The sequence below is a fragment of the Aulonocara stuartgranti genome (genome assembly GCF_965226115.1).
Source record: "Aulonocara stuartgranti genome assembly, chromosome: 17".
NCBI classification, from domain to species: Eukaryota; Metazoa; Chordata; class Actinopteri; order Cichliformes; family Cichlidae; genus Aulonocara; species Aulonocara stuartgranti.
In genome coordinates this window covers 8,023,987-8,046,103 of record NC_138953.1, presented here as the reverse complement: position 1 = coordinate 8,046,103, position 22,117 = coordinate 8,023,987, and the positions used below count along the sequence as shown (strand labels likewise).

At 41.8% G+C, this 22,117-nt stretch overlaps 1 protein-coding gene across 1 annotated transcript in view; it reads left to right on the top strand.

Moving 5' to 3' along the window:
- Positions 1 to 749: 749 nt before the first annotated feature.
- Positions 750 to 22,117, top strand: part of LOC309691861 (glypican-1-like) — a 46,703-nt gene continuing 25,335 nt past the window's right edge. The window contains exon 1 of the mRNA XM_082509864.1: positions 750 to 1,548. Within this exon, the coding sequence (XP_082365990.1) occupies positions 1,398 to 1,548 (151 nt within the window). The 5' untranslated portion in view covers positions 750 to 1,397. The remainder of the gene's footprint in view (positions 1,549 to 22,117) is intronic.

Genomic DNA, 22,117 nt, shown 5'->3' with positions numbered 1-22,117 from the left:
CCAGCTGACAATGACATCAGACAAAGAGAGTACCAGGGGCTGAAGCAACAACAGGAGCAGACGTGGAAGATCATGTCCAAAGTGGTTCCAGTGTTAAATAGAAGCATTAGAAGCTGTAACCCCTAGAGGCTTCGCATATTCATGTGCAACATCTGAGCTCTCTGTCCTGAAGAGTAATGCAACAAAAATACTAGAAGAACTCTTTGACGTGCTGTGCATTCAGAGGTGCTCTTCTGCATATCTTGGTTGTACAGAATAGTTAATTGAGATACTGTGAAACAGTTTGACCAGTCTCCTCTGATCTTTGAATTCAACAAAGCAGTTTCACCCAGTGAGTCTCCGTTAACTTTATAGTTTCTCTTTTCAGGCCATTCCCTATAAACCTTACAGATGGCTGTGCAGGAAAATCCCAACAGATCAGCAGTTTGGTGCTACATTCAAAGTCACTTCAGTCAGATTTCTTCCCCATTCGTATTCTGGGTTTGAACTTCAGCAACTCAGCTTGAGCATCTCTGCGCGTCTAAACGCACTGATCAGATATTCACACGAGGGATCAGTTGAACACGGGTAACTAATAAAGTGGCCAGCGAGTGTGTGCTGTTGGAAGACGTTTTCTGTGCTATATTTTTTTTGTAAAGACCTGCAGGTGGCACTGTTTTGCACACGGCTAGTGCAGCACAAAACCCAACACAAAGAGAGGGAACGAGAGAGAGAGAAAGAGAGAGCATCAGCACGGACTGCTGCACACTCCCGTCCCACCAACACACATTTCATTGTCCCAAAGCTTGGAAAAGGGACCGGGCATGTCTCCTCTTGTCTAAAGCCGCATTCAGAGCAACATTTTTGATTTTTGATTTTGATCTTTGTTGCACTTTTTCCATAATCATGAAGCTGCACAGTCAGACCGCGGAGCTTCACGGGCTTTGACACCTGCCCTCCTTGCTCGCTCACTCTGTCGCACCCCCCTCCTCTATCTCTCTCTCTTTTGTCTCTAGCATCTCTGCAGCTCACAACCAGCAGCACCGAGCAGAGGGAGGAGGTGGAGGAGGAGCAGCACGGTGTATCTGACACCTACAGTCCCACGCGTCGCAGCCCCTCGTCTCTCGCACAAACATCCCGGACTGGCTGCCACGGGCGCCTCCTCCTCTCCCGTGGCTGTGTGTGTGAGAGTGAGTGAGTGTGTATGTGTGTGTTTTAGTTAAGAGGAGTGGAGTTTGAACGGGACACGTTGCTTTTGTTTGTTCGCAGACCCCCCCGCCTCCCCCCAAACTCTGAAGAATAATAACCAACATAATATTAAAAAAGAGAAAAGGCAACTAAACACTGTGGATAAGAGTCTAATCCAAAAACTGTCGGGGATTTTCTGCGTGTGAGGAAAAAGGACTACACCTCCAAAGATGCGTCTGCCGGTGCTTCTCTGTGTGCTGGTGAGTCTGTGTGCCGCACCGGGCCCGGTGGCCGGGGCGGATAGAAGCTGCTCCGACCTGCGGCAGTTCTACACCGGGAAAGGGTTCACTTCGGAAAGGGTTCCTCAGACTGAGATCTCCGGTGAGTTTTTTTTTGTTTGTTTTTTGTAGTTGTTTTTTAAATTCATTAATTGTTTTGGTGGTAACAAAGAGGACAACACTTAACGCCCTCCACAGGAACGATAAAGTCAAGTTTTTGTATCATAATTTTTTTTAAAATTTCAGATCGCTCCAACTATTACAGCATGTTGTGACATAATTCTTAAATGACCCCCCTCGTGCCTTGCCTTATTTTGTGGGATTCTTGAGCGGCTGTTCAGGATGCCATTCTGTTGCATTATACATAGTCTGTGCTAGATCATTTTTATTCATAAACATTGAGTGCTTTATTGTGGTTTGCGTGAATGGGAATTCCATCTATGTTAATAAATCAGCTTAAGGTTTCTTTTTCTTTTTAAAAAAAGAAATGTTCCCAAAGGGCAGCTTTGCTGAGGGTTTATTATTATGCTGCATCCCAGTTCGTGTGCCTCATTGTGCGTCTGTTCAGCCTCTCTGTGCACTCTTATACACCCCCCTCATTCAGCATCTCAGTGTTTCCCAGTCTACAGTCCTTCAGGGTATGCTCATTGTCTGCTGAGGGCAGAAATGCAGGTGGGTGTGAGCCATGTGTCTTGTGGAGCCATTCCAATCTATTCATTGTTTTTATATATTTGTGTTTGCTGGTGTTTGTGCTCCAGGTGTGAAGAACTGTTAATATAACCTAGAGGGGGCGGATGCAGACTTGTGTCCCGGGGCATTTTTCATTGTCCAGCTTGCTGTGGATGGACTGCAGGTGTAGTGTGTGTGCGTGTGTGTGTGTGTGTGTGTGTGTGTGTGTGAGACCCAGTAGATGCTGGAATTTGCATAAACTAATAATTTAGGCTCGCCTGGGGCAATATCCAATCACAGCTCTAGCTACAGCTCAGCGATCGCACAACATAAGCTGCCGATGAGCTGAATAAAAGAAGACGTGGTTTACACTCATTTTACTTCTTTTGTTTCATTCCTGTACTCTCATCGTGTCAGTCAGTCATCCAACTAGTCAGGCAATCATGCATTTAGTCAATCAGTGAATTACCCAGGCAGTGAAAGTAATCAGTTAGCCTGATCTCTCGTCTGTCAGTCAGACAGCACACATCAAAGTCTCTCTATCTTGTCTCTTTGGCTGCTGCAAACCATAAATGCAGATTAAAAGTGTCTTGGCCTTGGGGAAAGTGAAATTGAGCTCTTGTCCCCTTTAAGGCAATCATCTGTCGGCCTCTGTCTCCTCCCTTATTTCACCTAAAGATGGACAGACAGCAGCGAGCGTGCAGAGGAGATGAAAGCGAGGGGAGAGCAAGGTGTGTTTGTGTGCTCAGCGTCTGCGATCTGAAGGTCATTTTGTGTTGTGTCAGTGGAAATGCACACTTATGGGCGGCTGAGTTATTAATATTGGATGTGTGTGTGTGTGTGTGTGTGTGCGTGAATCAGACAGAAACCAGAAAATAGATAACAGTGAGGCAAAGAATGTGAAAATAGAGAGAAAAGGAAAGAAGGGGGAGAAAAACCCACAACCAGAGACAGTGAGTGAGTCACTCAAGGTCTGTCTGTGTTTAGTGGAAGACTGTGAAAGAGACTCGACACGACATTTTCCCTCCTCTTCCATTAAAAGCTCATCTTTTATTGACAGATGAAGAACACAATGCTTCAGTCTCTTGGACCTTGAGCTGCTCTAGTTATTTGCGCAAGAGTTCTGCCTCCCCAGAACTCATTAAAACTGACGACCAGTTGGGCACAGAGATGTGGGAAGATTTCCCCACAACAGGGGCTTTTCAGTCCTTCTCACTTCAGGGACCTTAGGTGGGTCAATTTAGATTATCTGGCCCTCCGCACTCTGGAGGATGTCCAACCTGAGAACAAAACATTAATACAGTCTATTGGAAAAACACAGTAGATACAACACAACAAATTCATTTTGTTTACTTCCATACCTCTTCTGCACACTAGGAATGTTAAATGTTTGATACAATATATTGTCTCTTTGTTTCATTGTTTGCACTCTGGATTGGTTTTCAAGCATGCATTACAGTAATGCAGACAAACCCTCGCCATACAGGTCATAATGAAGTTATACAAAAAAAAGTCCTCCAGGAAAACCGACAACGTGATCGTCATAAGAAATATTTGGTCATTTAGCACACTGAGCCTTACTTGCCTTCCTAATGTATTTATTATCTCTCAGGGCAGTAAACAAGCTAAATATCTAAGCCCTGTGGCCTTCCTGCGCATGCAGCAGACTCGCATCTGGATGAACAAACACTTTCCTAATGATATGGGACAAGACCCAGCTGTTGCTAATCATAAGCAGTTCACAGTTAGCGTTATCTGCAGAGCATAACAATGTTTGGGAAGTGTAATTCAGCTAGAAGACTTCCCTGGGTGACAAATCAGTATATTAGTACATAGATTCAGCAAATAAAATGGAGTTTTGTGCCCAGAAACGAGTACTAACAGCAGCACCTACCCAACTGAACCAGAAGCATACCTGAATTCAGAGAATATCAGCATGTTTTAGCCAACATTCATGTTCCCTACAGGATGGGTTTTAATAACGCTGGGAAGCCCCAGACTTAGGATTTAGTGCCATCGTCAGGTCAAAAGTGAGAGCAAATGATGTTCCTATCAACTTCACTTTCTGTTACGGTCTAATTAGAAAAGTTTCTTGTTAGTTACGCTAAGATAATGAACATTTTTGAATTCAGTGTTTAGTACATTGGACTCTTTTGCAATGTTGCATACATTTAGTGGCAAATTTGTAAGTAGGGCTTGATGAGGTGACCCTGAAACACCCCTTAATTATGCTGCTATAGGCTCAGATTGCTGGGAGCATAAACTATGTCTTCTGTGCTCCCCTTGTATCACTCCATAAGCATAGTTCATCCTTGTCTGTCTATGCTCTCCTTTTTTCTTCGCTTTCCCCTCCCCCTCAGCTGGTTGTGGTCGATGGCTAATGTCACTCAGGTTAGTTCTCTTCCTGTGAAAATATGTTGTTTAAATATGTACAAAAACAGTCACCTCAAGGCATTAGGTAAAGACTCTATTAATATTAGAGCGAAAAACCCTACAAATCACTCGCCACAATCAAGGTAATCGCAACAATAGGCAGATGGATGGATCGATGTGTAGATGAAAGTTTTGTTTGCTTTTTCTCCCCATAATCTCGTTCACATGGATTTTCACAGGTGAGTAACACCAACCTGCGATTGAATGACGCGTATTTAGCTGCTTCATCTATTTCTCCAAACCAGCACAAACGTAAATGGCAAGAAGTCCAATTTTCACAATGAATGCAAAGAAAAAAGCCAAAATGTCAGCCCTGAATGGAAGGATTTAAATTGTGCAATTTATTTGTTCAACCTTGATGTAACCAGGAAGTCCCATTGAGAACCAGTCTCTTTCACAGGGCAGCCATGCAAAGTGAAAACAATGAGTGAAATGAATGAAAAATTGTAGTGGCTTGTAGCTTTTTCTAGATCTCTAGGTTTGTATTTAAAATCTAGAAAACATTCAGAAAATAATCATGTTTTTTCCAGGATTAAACATGTGAGAAAATCATAGTTCCAGAGTAAAATCTGTGTAACACGAGGAACAGATGCTTTACATTTTTACCCTGAATTTAAAAAAAGAAAACCCAAAATGACTCTTAGACTCTGCTGACATCCATTGTCCTTTAGGTTTTACACCATATGAATGGAAGTCGTCTTTCCTGATGTCTGCCTGTCTGTGTTTTTGCCTGCAAGCGTTTTTTTCTCTTCTTGTTATACAATGTATCCTTCACCTGGTCAATAGTTAAAGGCCAGCTCATCCTATAGCCTGTGTGTGTATCTGTCTATGTGTGTGTGTTTAAAAGTCAGTGAAAACCAACACCTTCTTCAAGGAAGACACCAAGTTTCATTCACAAATGCTTTGTCTGCGCAGAGCAGCACACACCCATGTGATCAAGTGACACACAGAAACAGATACAGCGTATATAACCTGCGCAATTCACAGGTATTGAGTTTTGATGCGTTTGTGTCGGTGTGCGTGGGTTTGTGTGGCCTACATTTTGAGTATTTGTTACATTATTTGAATGTTTGAAAGACAATATGGGAGGAGCTGAAAAGTTATGTGTTGGTACTCTGTGCAAAATGCTAATAAAATGTAGTGCAAGGACTGAAGCTAGCAAACATATTTCAAAACTTTTTTGTGTGTGAAAATGAAAACAAAATGTTTTCAATTATTTTGTTTTATTTAAGTAAAACTGGACATTTTACATGGCGTCTCAACTTTTTTTGGACACCTCAGAAGTCAGATGAGTGCAGTGCCAGGCTTTAGTTTCTTTATTTTAAATCCAGCTTTCGTCACTATTTGTTTAAAATGTAATTATTTCTCATCCTTTCCATTGGAGCTGGCGGCACTAATTCTCTGCTTGGTTGCATTGATACCGTCGCTAAAGAATATGAGCTTAATTCATGAAACCAATTAGAGAAATTATGCAGTCTCATACTGAAGCTTGTCTATATTATTTAGCTGACTGGTCTTTCCACCAGGAAAAATATCAGTGTGCATCAGTGTTGTCACGATACTGGAATTCCCAGGAAAATAGCCGATGTTCAATTTCAGTTTCAAGACTACAGGATAAAGATAAAAAAGAACAAAAGAAAAGCAAAAAATCGACAGAAAAAATAACAACAGTATTTTTAATTGCTAATTGCTAACAGCTCAAAGGCATTAAGATGTACACAGGCCAGATTAACATTCATGATAGCTGTATATACTTCGGGGGGGGGGGGGGGGGGTGTTAGGAAAGGAAGCTTTATTGACCTCTAGTAGTGCTCATAAAGTGTTGTAACATCATGCTAACATCATGCTAACCTCATGCTAACATGACTGAGCGTCAGTCACCGTTCATGTCTGCAGCTGTTGGTGAGGGGAGGAGGCGAACACGTGACTGTTGCAAATAATAACTGCCCAGTAATTTTTTTGTATTTTTAGAAAAAAAAAATAGATTATTATCTGAGAATTGATTTTTTTGACAACCCTACAGTGTGTACAATACTAGCAATTTTACAGCCGTTAGTTTTTAGATTTCAAGTTCTAGTTTAGTTTTTGCTTTTGTTTTCTTGCCTGATTGTCAACATGTCTATGCGAGTGATGCAGCAACTCACCGCTAATCATTTGCTAATGTCATTTATATAAGTAAGTGTAATCACAAGGTACTAAATGACATCGATGTTTTTAATCTTCTCTGACATTTGATTAGATTACAGATTAATTTATTCACAGAGAACATTGTTGATCGATTAGTTGATGATGGAAAATGATCAGGTGCTGTATCCCTGCCATCATATAAAGAATACTTAAAGACAAACTGTGTACAGCAACACAGCATAATAAATAAAATCAGGGATCTTTCACTTGTTAGGTGAAGGTGTAGACTACTACCATGTGCAGCCACTGCAGTATTAAAGTATGCAAACTATACAATATTACAGTATTACAAAGGATTTGGCTTAAGGTGTTTCGTCAGTTTTGCATAAAGTACTACAATATGCAAAACTGCTACTCTTCCCCATTCTAACCATTATGGCTGGTTAAATATATTGATATATTATGGCTTTCCCATTCTTCCTACCTATAAATGCTTTTTCTATATATTTTATAGTTTACATTAACTGTGATAATAGTGCGGTGCCACAAAGTTAGAGAAAACTGCATTGGAAATGTAAGCAGGTGTGAATCTTATGTATTTTTTCTGCTCGCAGCATCTGTGAAACCGCTGTGTGTACGAGCGTTTACGAATGTGCTTGAGGAAGGAAATTGATACTGTCTGTCATCTGTCACACATCACATGCTCACTCAGGCGTTCACAGCATACTTCACCATGTGGAACACCAAATACGCAGCGCACACATACATGCACTCGCACAAACCTGCACCAAAGCTCTGAGTGCTTCTCTCTAACTTCTCTCTGCCTCCTTAGCCTCTCTCCTGGTGTCTGTCGTTTTTGTAGACAGCTTTAGATGTATGAGTGCAGGGGTTGTGCACTTGTGTGTGTGTGTGTGTGAGGGAAAGAGAGGACTTTGGTTGGCTGTTAAAAGCAGAGCTGTGAATCTTTCATGATGTCTGATGCAGTGACATGAGAGAGAGAGAGAGAGAGAGAGAGGTGAGGAGCAACAGAAGAGGGTGAAAGCAGACGAGGAGGACGATGAGCAAAGGAGGGAGGCTCGTACTTGGTTCCCCTTCCTGTTATCCTCCCTTCACAAAAAATGAAATGTTGTCACAATTGGTTTGATGCAGATGCAGTCTCCTGTGCTCCATATTTGATCCTTCTGTGGTGCCCTGATATTTAATGCTTTTAAAATAGGCCTACACTGTTTGGTGGATGAGTAAGCACCTCTACAGGAAAAGCGTTAGCTTGTTAAACCCCCCCCCCGTCTCCCTCCCTCTCCCAGATTTTCCCTTAGTAAGAGTAATATTCTCAATATAAGGAGGCAGTGCCAGGAGCAAAAGTTGAAGTGTTCATCAGCTGACGTACATTGCTGCTATCATTAGTTTGATGCTAACCTGATTACTACTGTAGCAACTGAGCGGTGCCTCCGAGCACATCATTACTTAAAAGGTTACTATAGTTTGTTGGTTTTATATTTAAAAAATACGAAGTAAGTCACTGAAAACTTGAGCAAGTGCCGTGTTCACTTGTGTGTTGATATTTGCTTGGATGTTATTAGGGTTAAACACGCAGTGTGCTGTGGATGAGATGAGAGGCTCGCCCTTCTCAAGGTGCCGTCAGGAGTTTTTTGGTTCTGCTGGCTTCATCCAGCAGCAACCTTCAGCTCACGCTGTGGCTGTTTGCATCCAAGTGTGAAGGAGCTGGAATGAGAATTAGCACCAAGGCTGAGGCCATGGTTCTCAGTTGAAATGGAGGAATGTCCACTCTGGGTTGGTGATGAGCTGTTGCCTCAAGTGGAAGAGTTCAGGTACCCCTGGGACTGGTTCATAAGTGAGGGAACCAGGGAGTGAGAATTTGACAGATTGATTGGTGCAGCATCTGCAGTAAAGTAGATGCTGTAATGGCCTGTTGTGGTAAAGAGAGAGTGCTGAGCTTGAAAACAAAGCTATCCATTTACCAGTCAGTCCGTGTCCTCACCCTCATCTGTGGCCACAAGTGGCCGGTGACCAAAAGACTGAGATCAAAGTATTTGAGTATTTGAGGGAGTACAGCGAGCTTATGACACTGCTTTCCTTGGTGAAGTGCTTTGGGCATGTCCGACTGGGAGGAGGCACTGGTGTACAACCAGGTCACACTGGAGACATTATGTCTCTTGGCTGGTTCAGATACATGCACAAGGTGATTCCATTAGTTTCAGTTTGTGTCAATTCAGTTCTTCTATTATGTTTGCTGTTCCTTAGAACTAGATAGTCCCTCTCCTCTCTGTAGCTATGGCACCGCATCCATACACACTTTATTAATGACACTTTCAGACAGTTATTAAACAGTAGCTTATAAACTATGACTCAACTCTCAGAAGTGAAGTTATTTACTGCTCTCTTGTTTTGGAGAAGCTTATGGATGGTCCGTTCTGCTTTCTGATGTAATAAACACAGAAACACAGCTATTTTTAGAGTTGTAGAAATAGCTTTAGTCAAGACTTGTTAACCAGACCTGACACAGACTTGATGCAGTAACATAAAAAAGATTTTTAAGAGCTTTTCTGTAAAAGATGTGAAATTGCAGTGTGTCCAAATGTTTGCCTGGTGCCGTGTATATAATGTGTAAAGACTCAAGAAGATAATTTTTTCTGGTAAACTGCTGAATGCAGTCAGTCATAAAGCTCCACTTCATTTCAGCCCTCTTCTTTGTCCTTCGGCTTCTCCCTTTAGGGGTCGCCACAGTGGATCGTCTGTCTGCATCCCATTCTATCCCTAATATCCACTGCATTCCACTACAATCATCACATATTATAGGAGTGGTGTGTAAAAGGATTTTTTTTTAAAAAAAAACTGTGAAGGAGTGAGAGCATAAACTGTTCTCTACACCTAAAATCAATGGTGGTACAAATCAGGATTGCTTCTCGGTAACCTCTGTGTTTCTCTCCCCCACGCTCCACTTTACACCTCTTCTCCTTCTCCTCCTCCTTCTCTCTGCCCTCCCTTGAACAGTTACTTCTCCCCTCCTTATCAGATGCTATTTTTACATTCTCCTCCTCCTCCTCCTCCCAGCCCTGCTCTCATGTTCCCCTCCTCCACTTGAGGAGTTGAGCATCCATCTGTTTTCGAAATGAAACGATGACTTGTTTGTCGGATGTGGTGTCTGCTCAGCTGCTTTATGAGTCAAGGCTGTTTACGCATATGCTCCATATATACACATATATGTCTGTGGACAGGATGGTGATTTACAGCAGTTGGCTCGTGTGGATAACAGGCATCTTCGGTACATAAGGGGATGTTATACTGATGCTTATTCATCTTGTTGTTGAGAGCGATAACTAATCAAAGATCATCTATTAGTTCCTTTTAAATTCTAAAAATGTCAGTCGGACAAATCAAGCAATTTGAAAAGAATTTGAATTTTTCTTCAGCACAGAAAACAAATTTATTATCAATTTTTCTTTTTCATTAAAGCCAACTGTAGTTTTTTTATGTTCACTGCCTGAATTTAAATGAAGGAAACTGATTATTTCTAAAAAGAAAAAGAATATAAAAACAACACAGACAAATAAAATAACTTCAGTGCATTCCCAGGCCTCCACAGTACACTCGATCAAACCATTTTTTAAACTTCTCATAACAGCGAATAAAGACGGCAGGAGTGGAAGCAATCTGCCGACTTGGCGTGCACACTCGACATTTCGGCACGCACTTCTGCATATTAAGCATCACACACTGTGATTTCAGGGAAGGACGCGAGTACAGTCCCCTCAGCAGGTTACGTTTAGACAGACACATCAGGGAGTGTATGCTGAGGCATTACAGCGCTCTGCTTTCTGTTCCGCTAAACACTGAAAGTCTGGCTCACCGGTGCAGAGCTGCTGCCACTGGGAACATCTTATTAATTAGGTTTTACGAGGATTAATTGTTGGAAGTCGAGTATTTCCTGCAGAGCAAGAAGAAAAACTGCCTCGTTTTCAAACGGAGCTTCAACTAGAACTTCCTGTCAGTGTATGTTGGTGCTCATATTGCAGGGTCAGTGCTGTGTTATCTTGATGATAAAATGTAATTAGTTACAGTAACAGTACTGTTTTTTAATTATGTTTTGAATCCAAGTGACTAATACATTATTCCATTTCTGGCCACAGGAAAATCTGTTTCAATCATGCTAAAGTCACACTAGTGAAAACAGTAAATGAGACAGCTGCATGACCAAAATTATTGTAACTGAGTGACGTGAACTGCATTAGTGAGTTTGGTGCACCGAGACAATAATAAAATGTAGTGAAAATGCTATGATGTTGCGATTGATTGGAGTCAAGTTGGCAATTATATGCAATCCTTTTGCGATAATATGCCGATTAAATGCAACAAATCATTAAAAAAAAACCCTGCTGCACCTGTTAATGTCTAAATACACAGCATTTAAAGTCCAGCCAGAACGTCATAGAAGAGAAATTCGGATATTACTCCACAAATAGTGAAATAATTAGTGCAAATTTCTGCTCAGCAAGCTTTACTTTATATAGCAGTGTAATAGGCGAGTTTGCAAAGAGATGTGTTGCATCCGTGCAGCCTGACTCAGATAGATTGCAATGTAATCTGGTAATCTTTCTGCATTTATAAAGTAACTGAAAGTTATTTGGGAAGCTTCTCCAATCTGGCTGAGAGTCACGGCAGTCATTTCAAAACCAGACTGCCGATGTTTACAGACAGGTTGCCTCCCACCAGGCCACTTGTGCAACTGCAAGCATTTGCCAGACATTCACCAGGCAACTGTTGCTAGCAGGTTGCCATATATCTACAACTACAGCTACAACTGTGACTGAGCTATTAGTGAATGCGAAAAGAGAAATGGTCAAATTAATCTCAAATAAACCTTTGAACAAAAGTATATATCTGAAATGTTTCATCCAGAAATATTCTTACCTGGATAACAATTCTTAAAATTGCATCTATTATTTGATTCTTGTTGCAAAAATACAGAATCTATGAGGACACAAAATCAGCTCTTGTCAGGCTGTGGGCACAGGAGGGAGTGCAGTATGACTGAAATCCTCAGTTCGTCATGAAGTTCGTCATTTTATTCTAGTTAATTTACTGTATTAAAAACAGTAAAATGTGTTAATGTATGCATGAGGTGTGAAGCTATGATAGATCATCATTGTACACACAAACCGGGACATTAACACATCACCATAACCTTTTATATGTGCGTTAGAGGCACACATGACAGTCTGCAGTCTTCTCCCAAGTGATAGATGCTGCTGCTGACAAAATACAAAAGCGATTTTTGGAAGCTGTCAATCAAACACAGGTTTCTGCAGTCAGCTTCCTCTTTCAACACCGCCTACTCTGCTCGCCAGCAGTAATGACATCACTGTTGGCTGCGTGCAGGAGTCTGAGTCTGAGCCTGATGAAGATCAAGACCTGTGACCTCAGATTACCGTGTCTTTGATAAAGCATGTCCAAAAAAATAAAGTTAACAAAACTACAACAAAGAAAAGAGGCCAAGAAAGAACAGCTATATCATACTTAAAAATGACAACATGGTACATAACATGCTACTCAAAATAATTAGCATTTGTCTCTTTAAACCTGTGACTATGCAGTTACTGAAGTGACAAATCTGTCACAGGGGAAGACTTTACCGACTCCCTGTGGGGTTTTATCAGTTTAGTAGCTTGAATAGAGGATGTCTTTGTTGACCACACGGTGTCCTAACAGAGAGGTCACAGCCACGTACGCACACCAGCCATGCTGATAGGATCACTGGTGCAGAGTATTATCAGAGGCGGATCTGACTGAGTGCGACAGGGTATCCATGGGAGGTTTATCCGTCACGGATCCAGAAGGCAAAACTGACAGACTGGTACCCGTTTCCAACAGCAACTAAGGACGTGATCATTTTTTGATAACGTTACTGGAGTAAAAAACAATGATTGATTTTAAGGCAGACGAGTGCATTTCAAAGGTCAAAATCAATGAGAGTTACGGTACGGCATTCACGCCAGAAACCAGCGGTTCGTGGAAAGAGCAAGTTGGCGGTTTGTTGAAAGTTACCACACACATACACTCACAGAATGAAAACAGCTTGTCAGCCCCCAGAGATAAAATGGTGCGGTTGGTTAATAAAGAATGTGAAATCTAAAATATCCATCGCTGTGTATATTAGTGGGTTTCTTCCTGGTGTTTCTACATGAGGCATAAACATAGGCCTATAATTAGACTTGTTGCTGTGAAAATCCCAACCCTGTGCACGCCTGCTGTCTCCCTGCTTCTCTGAGCCTCGCCACGCTCCGAACATCCTCATACTTTTTTATCATTTTAACCTCCCGAGTATCAGCTCGGAGGTTATTTTCTGTTATTTTTTATTGTTATTTGAAGGCATTTCTGTTTATTACATGCTTGCTGGTGGGAAGGACGGAGACGTTTATTTGATAGAGGTGGCGGACTGCATAAAAGCGGCTCCTCGGCTCATAACATGCGTACGTTATATATTCTGACGATACACAGGGGTGCCCGTATAACATTTTGAAATGTACCTCGTTTTGTGTAGCAGCTCCGGCGCAACACTTTAGAGCCTTGCCCATGGGCACTGTGGGAGACATAATGATGAATTTCTGTGAGTAAACTACTGAGCAGAAGATGTGCTCCCAGTGAAATTTAAACAGATGCTTTGCATTTTTCCAACTTTTCACTTAAACGCTATCAGTGACTGAAAGTGCAAAGAGATTTTTAAATGTTGACTGCATGACGTCTCCTGTTCTGGACTCTGTAGGAAGCATGTTGGAGATATTTTTCTTTCAGAAGTTGTCTTATTTAAGAAAAGGAACAACACATTTTGATAAATGGGCTGGTTGTTACATAGTGCTTTTCTACTCAGTGCACTTTGTTAACCTAATATTCACACACTCAGCTTCCATGAGGGGTGACTAAGGGTTCAGTATCTTGTCCAAGGGATACTTGGACATTGCAGGTTGGAGGAGCCAGGGATCAAACCACCGACCTTCTGATCAGCAGATGAATCACTCAACATCCTGAGTCATAAGTTTTGTAGGTTGAAACAGACAACTATAACCTGCACGGTTAATGAACACAACAGTCCAATCGCACTCTTGTGGTCCTGAACAGGTGTCTCTGTGATTCAGAGCAGCTATCAATCATGATGACTGGCAGACTTTTCATAGCAAGAAGCTAATGAAAACAAACTGAACAAACATCAGTGTGATAAGGAGCCCTTAATAAGTCAGAGACCATATTGAGGGGAGCAGTTTATTTGACACGCTACCCGTCACGCTAACCCCCAACCCCATGCTCACCGGATGAACTATTCGAAATGGTGCATATTTAACAGGAGCTTGTTGACGACACTGAGTGCAGATGGGGTTTATTGCTTTATTTGAACATCTGACTCCTGTGATGTGAAAGTGCAAAACCGATCGGGGGGTCGTCACGCTCAGTCAGCTTCTCCCTCATTTCGAGGCATGACCTGGAAACGACCGACCTAATGTTGGCCCAACCGCAGGGATTTGATGTTCCCTGCTGAGAAATGACAGTGACGCTGGAATCAGCCTCTATTGTGCCCTTATTAACCAGCTTCCACACTTGCGCGCATGCAAACATGCACAATAATATATTGCCACCTCTTTCACTACCTTCCCATCATCACCGCTGCCGCCGCCAACGCCATGCTGTTGGATTAGGGGCTGATGCCTAATCTCCTGCTAATCCTGGCCTGTTAATCTGTGTGTTAGCAGTTCTTAGCTCACAGCATGATTTCTGAAGCGCTGACCACTGAGGGAATAACACACACATACTTACTGAGTCATTGCATATTTGTTTCTGGATTTTTCTGAATCTTGCCCTTCTCGACGTCTTTACATTCCGAGAAACTCTCATTACAGCTCGGGATACCTAAGTGTCCTTTTGGTTTGTTTCAGTGAAACAGAGCTCCAGTTGTTAACCCCCCCCCCCCTTCGAGTTGCTGCAGTAGCTGAAGTGATCTTTGCCTCCCCAGAGTTATCCTCATACTTGCACAAATGTGCACACTCACATGGAAAGATGCTGACTCTGTGCATCGTGGCACACACCATTTGGCACGTGCTGGGATTTTTTCACAGACTGGGTGAAGGGGAGAAAAGTGGTAGTTAGCTTAAGAGCCTTTAACTACTCCAAGAAATGACATAGAATTATGGCATTATGCAGCAGTGCTGGTGCCATGTGAACACACACATTGACACACACACATGCTGAGCAGCAGCACACCGAGCTGGACTATGGGTGGTGGGATATTTTAAGTTCACTAGCTGTACAAAATAAGAAAAGGCTCCCAAACTAGAGTTGGCCTGCACCACCCTCTCTTTTTTTCTGACTCTGTTTAGCTGTTTTTCTTTTGTCTTTTTTTTAAAACCCTCCTTTTCATTTTCATTTAAATTAAAGCACATTGTCAGAGCATATTAGCATTCATCTTTCCCTAAACATGTCTCTCTGTTGAAGATAATAAATATGGAGTTTATTTACCTGTGGCAAATAAAACTTCTTTTTGTATCTTTTTCTTCTTCCTTTCCTTCCTTTTCTTTTTTTTCCTTGTTCTCTTCGTCTTTTGACTGCTTATAGCATAGTAGGCAGAAAAGACGAACAATGACTGTAAGTGCTGACACTTTATGCTAATGTAACTTGCCTGCAGATCTGACATTATTTCATTTTTAGACACCGAATGAAACTGTCCGTCCACCACTTTGATTCAGATTCAAGTAATATCTCCATAGCGGTCAGAGGGTAGTCATGAAAATTGATACAGACATTTATGCATCCCCAAGCTTGAATACTAACAGTATATCCTCAACCATGTCTCCATCAAGTTTCCATCAAGTGAGAATTTAGATTTTGGTTTGGCTTGGATTTTAATATTAATTAAAATTGATCGGCTTCAGCAGGACGGTGTATTTACTGCTAATTAGCACTATGTTACATGAAAAACTAAGGTAATCGATTTCACTATGGATTACATAGCATCAAGATGTTAACTCTCCGGTGTTAACAACACTCTCCGGGATCTGATCTTCCAAGATCTTCTTGTCCCTCTCTGAGGACAGAGACCCTGAACGTGGGTCAGAACGTGGTTCTTGTTCTGGTGCTGCAGTGAGTTTTTGCACATCCTTTTTCTCGGTGACTTGTCTCCTTTTACTGAAGAGGTTGCAGATGGAATTGTGGTTGATTAAGTAGCCAAATTCCAGCATTTCCAGTAAACCATTAAAGTGTGTTGAAGCACTTCTAATCCTTGTTCAGCTGCTGGAAGTAAACCAGCTGTACACCAAGACCCCAAGGCAGTACAGTGTTAGTGTTGTCTCCTCACTGCAAGAGCATCTGTGTGGAGTTTGCATGTTCTCCCTGTGCCTGCATGGGTTCAAAAGTCCAAAGGCATGCTTGTTAGGTTAATCAATGATACTTTAATTGTAGCTGTGACAATGAGAGTGGTTTTGTGTCTCTCTCCTTGGAATAGACTGGTGACCTGTTCAGGGTGTTCCCCACCTTTCACCCAATGACAGCTTAGATAGACTGTCGCTCCTCGTGACCCGGAATTGGATGAGTTCTTAAAAATTGTACATTTTTCTTCTAAAGTTTCTGTTTTGTATGTAACATTTCAAAAATGGTGACCTATCACTTTGTTCTGTGTTGCTTATTTAATCTCATTCACATTAATTCAGTCTCCTGTCAGTTCGGCCCAGAGACTGATCTGTGACATCTAGAACCATGGGAAAATGTGCATTCCCCGACTGGTTGGCGAATAGTGTAAATGGTGATTGCATCACAACTCTCAAGCAATGTGCACATGATGTCACGTCTTTTATCTACACTGTAGTCACTTGTGGCACGAATGACGGACCCTACCACATACTTGCACTTTCCAGCGCACTTCTTTATTCGCTTGCTGTATACTCCAACACACTCGGCTGCAGCTTTTCAGCCGACAGCTACACACACAACAACAACAACAACCCCCTCAGGTCCCAGCACGTTTAATACAGGGGAGACATCATGAGCCGACGGAGCTCCGGTGTGTCAGCCTCCCCTGCAGCCACACCACGAACCACGCCCTGCCACACCACTGTAAAGCTAGCCATTAGTTTTGAGGCTGTTAAGCCTTGTCCGTTAGCTGTGTTGGTTAGCATCACTGCACTACTGAATAGAATGCTAATGAGAAACTGAACAGCAACAGAGTGTACAACAGGACTTGTATTATACATCACTTCAATTCTTTTGCTGTAAAAATAGTGGTTCCAGTTGCTATTTGGAGCAGATCTTCCAACTGGTTCTCGGCCAGTGTGAAGTATCTTCCCACTCTAATCAATGGTAAACACCATACTGTGTATTGCATCCGCAAGCATCAGGAAAAACAACATCCACCTCTCTTTCACTTTGAACTGGTAATTTTGTAACTAAGTGTCTATCAGTTATGACGTTAAATCACAAAATCACACAGAGAAGCTTTATCAGACTCTTAAAATGAGATTACAGCCACATAATTTACTCTTTTCCTCCTCCCTCTCGGTGTCTGCTTCTGCCTCCGTCGATGGTTTCTCAGTCCTCCCGTTCCTCCTTTCATTTCTATTTTATTGCCTCGCCACTCCTCTACTTCTCTCTCCTCTTCCATCATTACAGCTCGTGGTTCTCTCCTGCTCTGCCCTCCTTTGGCTTTTCACTGGATAGTAAAAAGGTAAAAGCGTACTTTGGGAGGAAGGCCATGTGGGACGTTAAATCACATACAGGTGCCCTTAAATGGTGAAGGGACTGTGACGGAAACACACACATGCACACATGCGTACACACACACACAGATGTACCATCAGCCCCTCATTTAGGTAGCAGTAATTTGGCTCAGTAAGTGACAGGGTTATTGTAAGAGGCTCATTAAGAAAGGGAAGCAGCGAGTAAACGTCTGACTCAAGGGAATAAATTCTAACCACTGTGCCACTTTTACTGCTCAGCAATAAGCTGCTTTGATGTGGTGTGTGATGTCAGGGCTGGGGCAGACTCGGGGCATGTGAGAGTGTGTGTATGTTAAAAATGCTGCTTCTTATACAGCGATTTCACATTTTATTTGTAAAGTGATCTAAAGAAAATGTGTATATATTTCCTTTTTTTTTTGCCCTGCTTATTTGTGAGCACTGTACCATGCGCACGGGTCTGTTGTTAAGCATCCAGAGGTCAGAGGTCACATTAGTTACAACGTGATAGGCTGTTACTGCACTAACTCAGCGCGAGGTCATTTCCCATAACTAACTTTCATCTCAGCAGGAGACACGGAAGAAAGGAGGGAAGGAGCGATGCAAGAATGAAAGGAAGGAGGCAGTGACAGTGAAATTGAGAGATGGAGAAACAGATTTTAGGAGAAGAGTTAAAAGGGAGGCAGGATGAAGTGAAAGACTGTTAGGAAAGTTAGAAGGAGTGAGGAGAGTCAGATGCCGGCACAAGGTCAGGAAATTGTTGCTTAATGAAGTGACAAAAAACTGGCGATTTGGAGGTGGTCTGATTTCTCAAAGCTGTGTCAGACAAGGAGAGTTTTGCTTAGAATTAAACTGAAGCTGATATTTATCATTATGAAAAATGACATTGCTATAAATAGTTTCTCATTAATATTGCCCCATGTTTATGTTATGTCACCCGACTCGGTTGCTAGATCCATTCAGCTAAGCATCTGCATGCAGGGTGATGCTGCCTCTAGTCTCACTGTGTAGACAAATACTGTAACACTGACACAAGATGATGCAGGCCCTAATGTGAGACAGTTATTTTAGCAAGTTAATATGCACTGACATACAGAGGTACAACTTTAAAGCTGGCTGCTGGCAGATAAATGAAGAGAAGCTGTATACGGAGCGGGATTGTTTCAGCTAGTGCGCCCTTTCATGGTTTGTACAGTTGCTGCAACAGGGAGGTGGAAAAGTTGTCAGTCTGCTTGTTGCTGTCTTGTTATGATAGAAATAATGAGAGAGTCTGTGCCAGCATTCATTCGTTCCTGAGAACACACACTGCATGAGAAGATGACTCACTGATAGGATGAGGTTATTTTTTTGTTGTTCTTGGACTTATCTGAACCTGTTGAAATATTTGTATAATTACTATCCTCATTAACTCATAAGGGTTGTCAAATGTTGTTATTACTACTTTGGAATATTGATAGTTTAATGGGTTGCAGTTCATTAAGTGTTGTGCAACCATACGCACACTGCACAAAGGTCTTGAGATAGCCTTTATTTCTTTATGTTTTGCTAGGAAACTGGAAAATAGCTGCAACGATTTATTGAAGCATGCAAACATAGATAGAAATGCAGGTTATAAGGCAAATGCATTGTATAATTCTTACATGCTTGAAAGTCATTATATGGGAACACCACCTGACTTCTGCCAATCTTCAGGAGCAGTTCTCCAGGTTTCTAGCACGACATTTAAAGCTTTTCCTTGGATGTTGGAGGAGGCCACTAGAGGAGGTTGATCTGATATCCTCGTGTTGGTGTTGTTCCCAGATCATCATACTAAATGTTGTTCCAGGATCAACATTGCAAGTGACCAATCAGAATGTTGTGACATCATACTTTTGCGACTTCGGGAAAAACCGTCGTAAAACAAAAAACTGTACTAAAGCTGCGTGAAACCGCCTCTGTCCGCTGATCAACGGACCCTGACCCTAACCCTAACCGTAACCCTTTAATAAACAGTAAGCAGAATTGATATTGTCCTTGCAACATTGGAATTTCATAAATGCACGAATGGCTTGGCGCGCAAAAGAATAACGTCACAACAATGTGATTGGTCACTTGCAATGTTGAACCTGGAACAACATTTTCATGATGGTCTGGGAACAACACCAACACGAGGATATCAGATCATCCTCTAGAGGAGGCCAGTCCAAACTGAAAATGAGAGCATCAAAACTGCTGATGGTTTAAAGTTCAGCCCAGAAATTTATGTCAGTTTACAAGTTTGAGTTCATTTCATGTCTTTTTAAGGATAGAAGCAATCATAACAAAACCTGCCTCTTATAGACATCCGACAATCCTCCCTGTTGAGCAAGCACTTGGCTACAGGTGGGAGGAAAAGCTTGGTTTTTATTAGAAGGAAATCCCAGACAGGACCAGACTCAGCACGGGCCACAGCTGCCTAGACTGGTTGAGGTGAAAGGAGAGCAGAGATATGAAGTGTGAGCACTGAGAAACAAGAAAACAAACACTGAGCAGACTGGTGGGGCTCCTGAGCCAAACGTGTGCAGCGCTGTTTGTACTTTGTCTGATCATCAAACTTCTTCTTTTTAGACACATTTTACAAAAGAGATTGCAAACTGATTTATCAAGAACGGCTACTTTCAGACTTATTGTTTTGTTTTTGTTTTGAACAGGCAGCTGTGATGCACCACCCTAGGAGCGCTGTCATATTTTACTCCTTCAGCAGCTGAAACAGTCTGACGTATAGGCTCACATCTGGAAACTAGTCATCTGAGATACTTTAGTTATGGTTTATAGTGTGCTGATTCAGCTCGAGCGCATTCTGCCTGACCTCAGAGAAATATTATTGTGCAGTGTTGGTGCAGGTTACGTGATGGAGTACGTTTGCCGTGGCCGAGGGCGTAATTAGATTTACACGTCTCATTTAACCTGCTAGATGCCTCCACGGTCTCGAATATTGGAAGCATCTCATGAGTTTTTTTCAAGTAAAGCAAAATGGATATTTTTGTCACGGTGCAAAAAAATGGTCTTTTAATTAGGTAAAATTAAAGAAAGTGCACACTAAACAACTTTTAACCAGCTCAGCAAAGTTCATTTAGGTGCTTAATTATGATTAAAGATACGATTACAGAGTCGGTTTAGGGCTGCAGTGTGATGTTTTCACAGAAATGCTATAATAGCTTTGTAAGCAGTTGTGTGTGTGTGTGTGTGTGTGTGTGTGTGTGTGTGTGTGTGTGTGCTAGAAAGACACAAGATTATCCTCTATGTATGTTCCATTTAGAGTAACCTACAACCTCAGGGTGTTATGTCTGTATGAGTAACATCAAATGTCTCCCACCTTTGTCTGTGCGTGCATGTGTGTGTGTATGTGTGTGTGTGCTTGCATGGTTTAGATTAATAAAGGCTTATAATCTACATCTAATTTTAATAACTGGTGCATGTATTTATGAAATGCATTAACCTGATCTTCTTAATCGTGTGTCTGGTGACCTTGATCCACCTAATGATGGCCTCAAGGGGACAAGAGCGGGTTTGTGTGTGCGCATGCATGTGTGGGTGCCTGTGTGTTTGCACGGTATGTTTGTAACAGTTTTCCTGGACATTGCTAGATTTTTGTGGTCCATGTGATTATTACTTGTTCTGATGAAGTTTTCGGAGCTTTGATGTTCATCTTAAGCGTAATGTGTGTATTCTTATTGTTAGCATTGTGCTAAGCAAGTGTATTTGTGGGTATATAGGAGTCAGATTGGTTCCTTATTTTGGCCAGGCCAGTGTTTTTTAATATTAAGAGACTTACATTGGCTGGTTTATTTACAAATTTAAAAATTCACTTGGAAAAGCTTTTTTTAAAGGTGAATAAAGGTCCTATAACTTCCTTTTTTCCTGTATTTATGTAATTGTGGTTGTCATTGCAGCACGGTCCAAAAACGTATTAATTTATTTTTGCAGTCATTATTTTATTGAGCTCATAATGGAGAACAATGATTAGGCTGGAATGAGTTTAAAAAATCTATCTGGGATGAGCTTAGCCAAGCGTAAAGTCTGAAGGGAAAACAGCCCTCCAGCCACTTTAAGCACACATCTCATGTATTCAGTATAAAGAATGGTGTCGAGCTATGCTTTGAGAAATAGCCTGTTTTGTTTTATTTTTTCTCTTTTGACTGTGGCTGTGTTTGCTTTCTTTTCTAAACACGTATCTGTAGTAACAGTCATGTCACCACATTGATTTCCGCGTTGAAGCCCATGTTGATCTTATTGTGTCTAAGTGAACATTGTTTATGGAAGCTTATTTAAAGAATGCCAGACAAACCTAAGTCAAAATTTTGAATTAGTCTCTCAAAATTTCAGGTTATTACTAAGTAACTAGAAACTCCGACCAATGGTGATAGATACACAAAAGGACAAAAATAGACAAAAAGCATCCTCCAGGGGGTAAAGCGGTAAAACAACAAGAACATCGTCACAGACTGACACCCACACCAGCTCTTGGTGACTCTTTTAGTTATTGAGGGATGCCTAGCAAGGTCATCCATTCTGTAGATTTCCACTCTGTAGTCTGCCTTGTCATGTGTTCTGAAAATCCGGTATTTTCGAGTTTTCCCCTCAGCAGGTCACTCTGACCTGCAGATTCATGCATCAGCTTTGCAGCCGGCCTGAGTGCCATCTATCAGCCTGCATCAGCCCAGATCCCTCATGTATCAGGCCCAGGTGCCGTCG